Source organism: Xyrauchen texanus, chromosome 28, assembly GCF_025860055.1.
Source record: "Xyrauchen texanus isolate HMW12.3.18 chromosome 28, RBS_HiC_50CHRs, whole genome shotgun sequence".
Taxonomy (NCBI): Eukaryota; Metazoa; Chordata; class Actinopteri; order Cypriniformes; family Catostomidae; genus Xyrauchen; species Xyrauchen texanus.
This window is the reverse complement of record NC_068303.1, coordinates 33754463-33766650: the sequence shown is the minus strand read 5'-3', so window position 1 is coordinate 33766650 and position 12188 is coordinate 33754463. Positions and strand designations below refer to the sequence as shown.

Below are 12188 nucleotides of genomic sequence, written 5' to 3'. Positions count from 1 at the left end.
GTCAAAGGTTGTGTACCCATTCAAACTCTACAATATTTTGGTGCAAATCCATCCGTCACTTGTAGAAGGTAACTGAATTAAGCTGAGTTCACACTGCCAGCGACAATCAGCAACATCATCTCATTTTCTATGAGAGCTGGCTACTTCCGGCAACACGAGCGACGGCAACCCTTGGTGACCGGATGTGAGCATGTCCAGCGACAAAGAGAAATGTTAAACTTTATGCAAATGAAGAGCGACTTTGGGAGCGACTGCCAATACGAGAGAAGATGGTAGAACTCACATGATCCTAATATTTTAATAATAATATTCATTGTAAAGAAACAGTGATGCTTAGACTGTCCATACACACCACTAGTGACCTAACCGCCAGCCACTGGCGACATGCAGTGATAAAGTAGCTGGCAGTGTGAACGCAGCTTTAGGCACATCATGGACAGGTTATATGAGGTGCCCTTATTCTAGAATAAACATGGTTTGTTCTGACAACATTGTGTTTTGTGAGGTGAATTGGCTGTCTAGAGTATGAAACCATCTAAATTCAAGAGACATTTAAAAAAAAAAATACAAGAAAATTTAAATTTAAATTTTCATATTCAGTCTGTGTCATCCTAATAATGTTGCATATTGTTGTGTCTATGCATTTCAAGCAACCAGAATTTGCTTTGGAGGAAGAGCCTATTTTCGGATGCTAGGGCTGTCATGATTCTAAAAATTGGCTTACAAAAAGGTTTCTCAGAGGTCCTTATGTCAGTGTCAAAAACTGCCATAATAATATTAGATATTAATATTATTTTCCACTTTCAATGAGTTCATTTTTTTAACCAACATCAGTCCTGAACATAACTACCAAATATTCATTATTTTTCAGGATTTTAACCTTTTAAATGCCAGTTTGTTTATATAATCCACTGTTGATATTTTATGAAAAAAAAAAAAATAAATACATATTTTCCATATACTAAATGCTAAGGGTAATTATTATTATAAAAAAAAATTTGGGGGGGGGGTTATCACAGTCTGGGATATGTCAATGATTAGCAACAACATTGATGCATTATTATTTTTTGTGCAGTGTCAGATTTAAAAATAAACCTCACACTTAGTACCTTAGAGGACCAAAATATCAGTGTCAAAAACTGCCACACACAAACACACTCACACACACACTTGCCGCCTCCTTACCATTAATCCCTTTACAATGAGAAAAAGGGAATGGTTCCAAAATGTATAAGCTCCAAAAAGCACATAAAGGCAGCATAAAAGTAATCCATAAGACTCCAGTGGTTAATCCATGTCTTCAGAAGTGATATGATAGGTGTGGGTGAGAAACAGAATAATATTTGAGTCTTTTTTTTTTACTATAAATTGTCCTCCCTACCCAGTTGTTTGCGCTTTGCATGAAGAATGTGAATTTCCAAAAACAAAAGAAGAATGCGAAAGTGAGGATTGACGGTAAAAAATATATCAGACAGTCCCTCAGGATTTTGCGATCGCAAGAATTTATGCAAATTCAAGAGCACTGCGTTATTTGTGGTAGCTTGCAGTTTTGTTTGTTCGCTTTTCTCCTGTTTTTACACCTCCAAAACACATGTGCAAAAAGCTTGACAGATTTGAGGCATATTCAACAGTGCAGCCTCCAATCTATCATTGGCAACAAAGTAAGCAGCTCATCTCCTTTGTGTCTGCATGTCATTAACACTGTGTATAACCTGCGACTACCAAGAACATTTGCACTACAAATTACACAAATGTTTGCACAAATGCACTTTTGCATTCACTATCAACCTCCTTGTCTAAGCTTCGCAGGACAGCAGATGGCGCTTGTACATCAAAGCTATCAAATCTTCATGCGGTCTTCAGGAGCTGCTCTGAGTGCTGTCCGCGGTGTGGCTCGGCGAGATGATCGGAGTTAATTTTAAGTGCTCGTATAATGCAATAACATGAGAAAATAAGACACAAAAATGCAAGTAGGAATTGCTGCAGCCCGGAGATCTCGAAACAGTGGCGGAAACTACAGAAGACGTACAAAAACTACGAGAGTGGAGATATTCCAGAAAGAGGGTTGTGCCAACTCCAAAAAGGGGCGACACTTCTACACACAGTAAGGGTTAGGGTAAGAGATAGGTTAGGGGCTCTGTAGCTATATCTTTTGGCACTTTTCCACTGCACGTTGCGGTTCGACTCGCCTCAACTCTACTCGCTTCGCTTTTCTGAGCTTGCATTTCCACTGCAGTTTAGTGCCACCTCAACGTTTATATAGGTAAATATAGGCTGATCATCATAGTTGCGCTGCCTCTACTGATGTGACATCATTAAACACGACACAAACTGACTAAAACAATAACACAACCACTAGTGGTTAGCTACTAGCTCATTGTGCTGCATAAAGCAGTTGTTGCATGGTGATTTTACACAAGTGTAAGTTAAATTGGCCTGGTTGTTTTAGAAGCAAGCTTCCAGTAGCTGGTTAACTAAATAAAATGAAGCTTTCAAGCAGAGTATAGAGTTAATGTAACAAAACGTACCATCCTCCATCATGGTTGAGTCCAGGGCACTCTCCCTCCTATTGCTTGCCGGTTTAGATAGCGTCCATTTGGTCAAACCACTTCCACTTTTCCTTGATGATTCTGTAGTCACTTTTAAGTTTTTATTTTAACTTTTCCCTACACTGTTGGTAGGTCCTGTGGTAGCCATGTGCGGCCAACAGAGCTGAGACACTTCCTGAGAGACTTTTTCGTTTCGCTCATCGCTATCGAGTGGACCGTCTGCACCTCGTAAATTAACCATGGCGTGGTTTTGCGCACAGCCATTTCTTTTTTCACAATTCGATATTGTTTCTCGGGTGTTTCACCGCCATTGCTTTCCCCTGCTGATGATCATTCATAAATATGGCTAAGAGAAAAGGTACATGACTGAAACAAGTGAATAGTGGGACACGGTGTTCTGATGGAATGAAGTGCATCATTCTGCCCTGCAGTGAAGGAATGCAATGGGTTGTAATGTTTTAAGGTGCAAGGAAAATGGCGTTTGCCATACTTGAACTATTTCCCTTTCGTGATGAAACCAGAAACCGAAAGCAAAAATGAATTCTTCTCCACCTTTAAAAAAAGGTGTAGCTTCTTCAAGTTGTTTTCTCTAGGTAGAGAACAACTCATTTGCTTTTTCCTTTTGTACATGTGTATCTGATGTTTTCTGGGGTTCTTGATTATTTATGAGAAACTCACAGTTTTACTTGACCATCATTTGGTCAGTTACTAGTAATAACTGAAATAAGCTGTCAGTTACGAGTAGTAATGACCAATATTTTGATTATAAGCACCAGTCACTCCGTTTTACTTGCAGTAAATTTTGGATGTTATTATGTGGCCTTATGCTGTAACTTATCAAGTCTTCAGTGTCATTTTTAGGCCATATTGAGCTGCATATTTAAAAAAATAATGAAAACAAGAACAAGTAATACAAGAACATCTGCTGCTTTGTTTCAAAGCACCATGCTGTTGAATGGCTTCCCTTTTTACTCATGGGGAGTTTTTCTTGAATACTGGAATTAGACACACTCCCAAGTGTGGAATTAAACATTCCTGTGCATTCAAGCATTTAGCTGCATTCAGTGCATACCAAATTGTAATTAGTTGGGTACCAAAGACGTGGGTTTTGGTGAAATAAGAAGCTGATGCTTTAAACACTTAAGAATGTTATTTCTGCTTATGTTGATGTTATTTTGAAAAACTACAAGGAAAAAAATCCCTTTAAAGGGGTCATGACATCTTTTTTTATTCTTTTGTACTGTCTTCCCTGAAGTCCACTGATTATGTTATCAGTGGACCTAATATATGATCATATATTAGTAATATATTTACATTTACCCTGTCTTTGGCCCTCTGTCTGAGACATTCGGTTTTGGCCTCAGCGTATCCTTTAAACTTCAATGTAAATGGCCACTGTTATGTTTGTCTAACATTGTGCATTCCCTCAAATACAGCCATATTTGAAACTCAGTCAGGAGAGAATGAACAAGCTCCACAATAATATAAAACAACATTTCAGGGGTTACATATAATGCACATCCAACACATTGCATCTGAATATATTAAACTGTTATCACTCACACCATAAATTATCAAACAATCATGCCAAATCCCCAATGTGCATTAAGTCCTCGTGGTGACGTAGTGACACGCATCAATCCGGGTGGTGGAGGATGAATCTCAGTTGCCTCCACGTCTGAGACCATCAATCCGCACATCTTATCACGTGGCTTGTTGAGCGTGTTACCATAGAGACATGGCGCATGTGGAGGCTTCACGCTATTCTCTGCGGCATCCACACACAACTCACCATGCGCCCCACCAAGAGTTAGAACCACATTATGGTGACCACGAGGAGGTTACCCCAAGTGACTCTAACCTCCCTAGCACCTGGGCCAATTTGGTTGCTTATGAGACCTGGCTGGAGTCACTAAGCATGCCCTGGATTTGAACTTGCTCATTTGAAATATTCATGAATAAAAACTTTGCTCACAGTTTTATGATCGGGTCCAATAGTGTTTTTAACTGCCCCGTCCTTCAATAACAGTTCCTTTTGCAAAGCTTGAATAATTTTATGACTGTTTCACAAGCAATCCAAGCTAATATGAGCCAAAAAAAAATACACGTACATAGTCCAAAGCATGGTGTAAAAGACGCACACACAACAGTATCATACTTCACTGAGGCGCACATTGCTAAAATGCATCAAAACAGTCAAAGAAGTCCGTCTAGTGCATGTTTACATACACCAACAAATAAAAATAGCAGGACGTGTTTGTCCTCAAAATAATAAGATGCAGCAGCTGAATGAAACAAAATGGGGTCTCCTTTTCAGAGTTGCAACTTGACACAGTGTCTTTTAAAAGTGACAAGAGATACATGACAATGGACAATAATGTCTCTCCAGTGCATGTTTATATACAAAAATTATTAAACATATTCCAAATAGGTCCCCTTTGGTGTTCAGGAATAGTTAGTTGTCCACACTTGTCCTGTCTTTCTTGCTCTCTCTCTGTTTACAAACTGAGCACTAATTGGTGGGGCCAATGATGTGATGATTTAGGGGGCTTTCACACTTGGTTCGATTGCCTGTTCCGAACCCGAGTTCGATTGCTCCCCCCTGCCCCCGATGGACTGTGTTCACATTATATATTTGTATCCGAACCGCGGTACGCTTGCGTCATCAAGCTGCAGCTGGTGCGTAATCGTGTTGAAATGGCGTCAAAATTCAATGAATAGACTTGCTCGGTTCACATTTGTTCTTCTTTTTTTTAACCTTTGGTTTTGTTTTCAACATCAAGATACAGAAACATACTTGCGTCTGTCTGCCGCAAAAATACTGAAATCATTCAAAAGACAGCGGGCTGTCCGCCGAAGACAATTTTTGCGAAGGCAAGCAGAAATCATCTCTCTGCTTGCAGTGCGTGTGCGTCAATCCTGCTTTTCGTCAAGGTAAGTGTATACACGCACGCACGCACGCACGCACGAAAGTAAACCCTTTCCGCTCATTTTGAAAGTGACGCGTGTGAGACTGACGACCACATTATACGTCATCAATAGCGGTTCACTTCCGCGGTTTGGTTCGATTGCGTTCATATCAGCAGCGAACCGTACTGGAGTTCACATGAACCGTACCCCAGACCACCTTTTTAAGCGGACCCGATTACGGTTCGCGGGTGCGCACCCGAGTTCGGAAGACAGCGTTCACATCATCCAAACGAACCGAACTCTGACGTCATTCGAAAACACCAAAAGTGCTAGTGTGAAAGCCCCCATAAAGTAGCCGTTGATGTTGTTGCTGAAGAGGTGGTCATGAAATAATGGGCCCCCTAGTGTCATAGGAAAATTGCAGAAGTAGAAAATGAGGCGTTTGCAACTTGGTTTCAATAAATGCTTTTATTGCATTGGGGTTTAAGTTTTACATTCTGAAATGTACAATATGTTTTTTATAGTACAATGACCTCTTATATGTCAAAATATAAAAATAAAATTTGATTTCTCATGACATGACCCCTTTAAATGTTGTTTAATCAACTAAAGTTTATTTAGTGCAATGGAAATACAAATTGAAATGTGTACGGTAACCTTGTTTGCGGCATGTGCATCAATTTTGGTCAGTGGTTCTCAACTGGTTTTGCTTCAGGACTCAACAACACAGTGCCAAAAATGATTATCCTACAAAAGTAATTAAAGATATCCTTGGTCCAACATAGTGAAAATGAAATGAAACGTTATTATTTTACGGTTTTCTTTGGATAAGTGCATGTCATGCAACCTGTCCATGTTGGCAAGATGAATTTGCACAAAATTTCTCAAAATGTAATTGGGACTGTTTATTTTGTTTCACTAACAATGCACTATTTTAAGGTTAGTTGCATTTTATTATTTGCTTTAGGACTGTTTTTCCAAGCTGTCTACAACCCTATCAGAACAGACACATTTTTGGGTCGCAACCCACCAGTTGAGAACAATTCTTTTACATGATGCATGATGTTATCAGTTTTTTAAAGAGGAATTGTTTTACAACTCCAAAGGTCTCAAATTCATTGTGTATATAAATGCTGACCAATGAATTGACAGTAAAAGATGAAATTTTTTCCCTTCACTCTTTCAGATGCGTCCTCTACAGAGCAGCATGAGCTGTTCGTGCAGAAACTACGGCAGTGCTGTGTATTGTTCGACTTCTTGGACTCCGTCACTGACCTAAAGTGCAAAGAGATCAAACGAGCAACTCTCAGTGAACTCGTGGAGTATGTGTCTATCAACAGAGGCGTGCTAGTAGAACCCGTCTATCCTGAGATCACCACCATGGTCAGCATTGGAGAGATGTCAACCAAACATTTATCATTCTTGTCAACTGGGGCAGAGATGAGCTGGCATTTTCAATTTGCTATCTGTGGGATCTGAGTAACAGGGGATTTGTTGACAGCATTTGTGTCATAATGCTGATTACCACAAAAATAATTTCAACCTGTCCGTCCTTTTCTTAAAAAAAAAAGCACAAATTGAAGTTCCAGTGAGGCACTTACAATGGAAGTGAATGGGGCCAATTTTTGGATGGTTTAAAGGCAGAAATGTAAAGCTTATAATTTTATAAAAGCATTTAAATTAATTATTCTGTTAAAACTAATGTATAATTTGAGATATAAATTTTAGTTGTAATTTTGACATCATTTTAGGGTTTTAAGGTTTGTTGACATTACATCGTCATGGCAAAGAAGTTGTAAAATTGGCTATAACTTTACACAAAAAGCTTCCAATGTAAGTGCCTCACTGAAACAGATTATTGCTTTTTTTTTAAAGAAAAGGAGGGGCAAGTCAAAATTAAATGTTGTGGTAATTAATAGTAAATACTGTACATTTCATAGACACACAAAGCAGCAGACTTGTAGACCTTTGAGCGGTATTTATATTTCTTCTGCACCAGAGGACACATCTTTTTTTTAAATGAATAATTAAAAGTTTCAGAATCGTTTAATTTTGATCTAGTCAAAGCGAAGATAAATATTTTTTTCTTAACAGGTTAGCACAAATATATTCAGAGCGCTTCCACCCAGTGAAAACCCAGACTTTGACCCAGAAGAAGATGAACCCACCCTAGAAGCCTCCTGGCCTCACGTGCAGGTTAGAAGATACTCTTTATATATATATATATATATATATATATATATATATAGTCCTGAGGAGTTTGATTGGAAGACTGAAATAAATCATGCTTTAGTCCTTTAATGCCCAGCAGCCATTTTGTAAAGTCAATGGAGAATATAATTGTTGAAATGTAAATTTTACAATGGGCAAATACAATACATTTTTATATATATATATATATATATATATATAAAAAAAAGATTTGAATGAATGTTACTTATATGTAAGGTGTTTTTCTCTATTATTACAGTTGGTCTATGAGTTTTTCCTTCGGTTCCTTGAAAATCAAGACTTCCAACCAAGTACTGCCAAACGTTACATTGACCAGAAGTTTGTGCTACAGGTAAATGTGTTTTGTATTATTTTTTGGCATTTTGCTACTTTTTTGAGAGGTGAAGAGAAATAAAACAGGTAATTATCAGGACAGAGACGGCAAAAGTGTTGCAAGACTGATTCAAACTTGCATCGCCATGAGTGTCACAGCTTAATGTGTCAGAGCATATTAACCACACTTCTGACATAAATTCACAATTAGTAATCCTTTTTTGTGTGTGTGTCAACTGGTGATTTTGTTTGTATTGTGTCTAGTGTAGTTAAAATACCAAAATTTCAGTAGTCGGGACCGATACCCGAATTTCGATACCACTGAAAAAATAATAAATTAAGTGTTTCTTAATTAAGTAAACATTGCTTGAAGTTTTTCAAGTAGGACCTTATGAAATCAGTTGAATAATTATCCAATGGGCCAATTGGTTGCTTAGGAAGCCTGACTGGAGTCACTCAACACACCCTGGATTCGAACTCGCGACTCCAGGTGTGGTAGTCAGAGTCTTTACTTGCTGAGCTACCCAGGCCCCTGTTTAATTTCCATATTTAAAATTTTACTATAAACGTGCTTTAGTAAAGATACTCATAACATAATCTAAAACACAACATTGGTCTTATCTTGTCAAATAAATTGCTGCAAAACAGAGCATCACTTTAAAATGAAAACATTCATGAAAATGTGTGTCACGACAGTAAGTCACCTTTGCAGATAAGAAACAAACCTTGCCTAAACTTGTAGGCTTCTCCTTCAGACAGGCAACAAGTTGGTAATATGACCCAGTGTGATTATTGAAGTGTAAAATGCTGTAATTTAATATGATAAATATATAGTCTGCGAGTGCCACACGCATCATATTGAAATAGCACTCTCTTTTGTCATCTACTACAATAAGCACAGCGTGTGCTGCTCATAAAATGTGGTGTTTTGATCAATCCTTGTTTTCAGCATATGAGCAGCATCACAAAGCGGCATCACTAATTGTGTCTATGAGCACTTTGATGAAGAACCAAATATCGAATTTTGCAAGTTTTCCAGGTTTGTTGCATTTGTTGCATTGAATCTTTAAAAGATATTCAGAGTTATGTTTGAGGATTTTGGTAGAAACATATACTAGATATTGATGAGCAGAACTGTATATTCTGCAGTTTTCTGTCTGTGTCAGTATGTGTTACTTCTGGACAGACAGAAATTCTGAAAACAAAGACTACTCACATTTTCCACTTATTTCTTTGGTGTTCTTTTTATAACACCATGTAACAAATTCATATACATATTTTAGTTTATATAAATAGTAGTATAATTACAGTGGCCTTAAGCTCACCAGTTCAGTTTAGTTCCAGCTGCCTAAGTGGATATATCAAGACCTTGTTGGATGCCTTGATGTATGATGCGTACGGCTGGGAGGTCATAGGATAATTCATAATGGTGGCATTCCTGATGGGTCTCCAAGGCGGTTTTACCAAGTTCCCCTGCTATCTTTGCCTTTCGGAGAGCAGGGACCACAGGTGAGACTGGCCACAACGGACCGAGATCTCTGTGGGGAGGAACAACATCAAGTGGGAGCCCCTGGTCGACCCCCAGAAGGTGCTAATGCCACATCAGTTTGGGCCTTATGAAACAATTTGTCAGAGCTCTAGATAAGGAGTCGGCAGCCTTCAAGTACCTTCAAGACTTCTTCCCTAAACTGTCTGAGGCAAAGGTCAAAGCTGGTGTCTTCATCGGACCACAGATAAAGAAGATCCTGAAGTGCAATGAATTCCCCAAGAAGCTCACTAGTAAGGAGAAAGCGGCTTGGAACAGCTTTGTTGCAGTGGTTCGGTGCTTCCTGGGCAATCATAAGGCCAAAAACTATGTTGAGTTGGTTGAGAGTCTGGTGAAGAACTACGCCACAATGGGCTGTAGGATGTCCTTCAGAGTCCATATCCTTGATTCTCATCTTGATAAATTCAAGGAGAACATGGGAGCATACTTGGAGGAGCAAGTTGAGCACTTCCATTGAATATACTGGACTTTGAATGCCGCTACCAAGGACAGTATAATGAGAAATTGATGGGAGACTACATTTGGGGGCTGACTCGAGAAAGTGATTTACACTATAATCAGAAATCTCGAAAAACTACTCACTTCTAAATATTTTGTAGTCATTTTTTTATTAATTTAGTATAAATACATGTTAATTTGTCTAAACATATGTTGTTTTGTCTGACTTTATGTGAACAAAAGCCACAAATTCGCCCGTTTTCTCTTTGGAAATAGGTACATTTAAAAATATCACTGTCCTGGTCACAAAAGCAAAGTTTGTGGGGAATAATAGCCATTTTCTATACTTTAATAGGAAATAACACTTACTACCCAGGAACAAAAATTGTGTCACATAGTGCATTTGCAGAGACTGCTGTGCCACTTTTTAAATGTTTTTTTTTTTCCAGCTATCTATTACTGTAGTTCGATCAATTTCAGTTGTTCCCTCCCCAAACAACATATAAAACAAAACAAACTGTGGTTAGTCACTTTATACGTCAATCAGACAGTCTTATCCAGTCTATGTTGGGGTTCTTGGCCAGAATACACAACAGAGTGGACCAGATGTTATGTTGATAGTCATAAGTCTGACTCTTCCAAAATTTGCTCTGAACGCCATTTTTCTTGGAGTTAGATTGACAGATGGTCTCTTTAGCTTTGCTTTAGTCTTTACTTTGTTCACTTATGGTGACATCAATAGATAGACAGTTGTTCATTTACACCAATTGCATTATTCCTTATAAAAAAGAAATATTAAAATTTTGAAAAGGCAAGAGGCAGAGAGCAAGTGTTTTTTTTTTTTTAAATAAACTTTTAGGAGAAGTTTATACTGTAAGCCTTAAGGAAAATTTCACAGCTCTAAAGTGTTATTTTGAAATATGATATATGCTTGGGAGAGACTAGTCTGTTTTACAGTCTTGGATCTCCTTCAACAAATCTGTGTCCCTGCGCACAGCTTTGCTCCATCAGATGTCCATATCGACCAGCTCATTTCCCCCGAGTGCACTGAATGCTCTGGAATGTACATGCAGTGTGGAAGTTGGTGGGACAGTTTCCATGATGTGAGCTTTTACTGGACTGCTTAAAATCGAGCCCTGTTGTTTACGCAACAGGAAGGAAAGAGGCAGAACTGCAGTGCAGGCTTGGATAGAAAGCATAATGACAAGGGGTTAAAGGAAAAAAATAGAGTCATTATTGTAGAATGTGTTAATATCTGCAACTAAAGAGTTCTACCCTTGTTTGCACTACCAATAGAGCACAACAATTGGTTTCTGCAAGTAAAAGTCCCAAGTAGGGATGCTGTGGTGTGAGTTTTTGACAGTTAGATTACCATCCGAGAAAACATTTCGTAAAACCGATTTTACGATTTTTAGCAAATGTTCTTATTATGCAACAGCACTGTGGAAAAAAGTAATATTATACCACAATTGAACGTGTTAGTGGATGCATTTTGTAGGGATATATGGATGTTTAGTGCAGCCCTTCAAAATGGAAACTGATAAATACACAACAAATAAGTAATTATATAATAACAGACGCTCCAATATAGGGCGCAACACTGTTTATACACAGAATGATTTGCTTGAATGTAACCATGCTTGGTGCTTTGAGTCATAGGGCAATTCCTTACTTTGCATCTAAAAGCATGTCACGGCATCCAACAGTTTTTCTTCTGTAACAGTTTATTAAAGCAATCCATTGTCTGCCAGACACCCTACCATAAATAATCAGCAACAGACTCTATTAAAATACTGACCTTTAATCCTTCCACAACACCTCATAAATAAACCTGTGGACTATGTTTATAGCAGGCGATTTGAAGTCCGATAATGACTTGAGCACACTTAAATGTGAAGTTGCATCTCTATATTCACCGCTTTTAAAAGCACCACAGATAAAAATAGTAAACTCACAAGTTGGTTGATGAACGACAAGTGTAACATCTTGTCGTATTTGTAGGACCTTTTATATGACTCCTGTCTGCATGTTTTACATCCTTCGTTTTCAGCAACCCTTAGTCATTCAAATGCTCCCAAACATGTGATTTAATTAAGGTTTCTTACATATGGTAGATTGAGTTTGTGTGTAGCCCAGATTTCACATAAATTGAAATTTCACATTAATTTCACGACACGTGTAAAAAAACATGTCACAGGTTA

The 12188-nt window shown here is 38.2% G+C and overlaps 1 protein-coding gene across 1 annotated transcript in view; it reads left to right on the top strand.

The window, feature by feature from the left end:
* Window positions 1–12188, top strand: part of ppp2r5a (protein phosphatase 2, regulatory subunit B', alpha isoform) — a 37971-nt gene that overhangs the window by 7675 nt on the left and 18108 nt on the right. The window contains exons 2-4 of the mRNA XM_052095792.1: window positions 6646–6842; window positions 7554–7655; window positions 7930–8022. Coding sequence (XP_051951752.1) covers window positions 6646–6842; window positions 7554–7655; window positions 7930–8022 — 392 coding nt within the window. The remainder of the gene's footprint in view (window positions 1–6645; window positions 6843–7553; window positions 7656–7929; window positions 8023–12188) is intronic.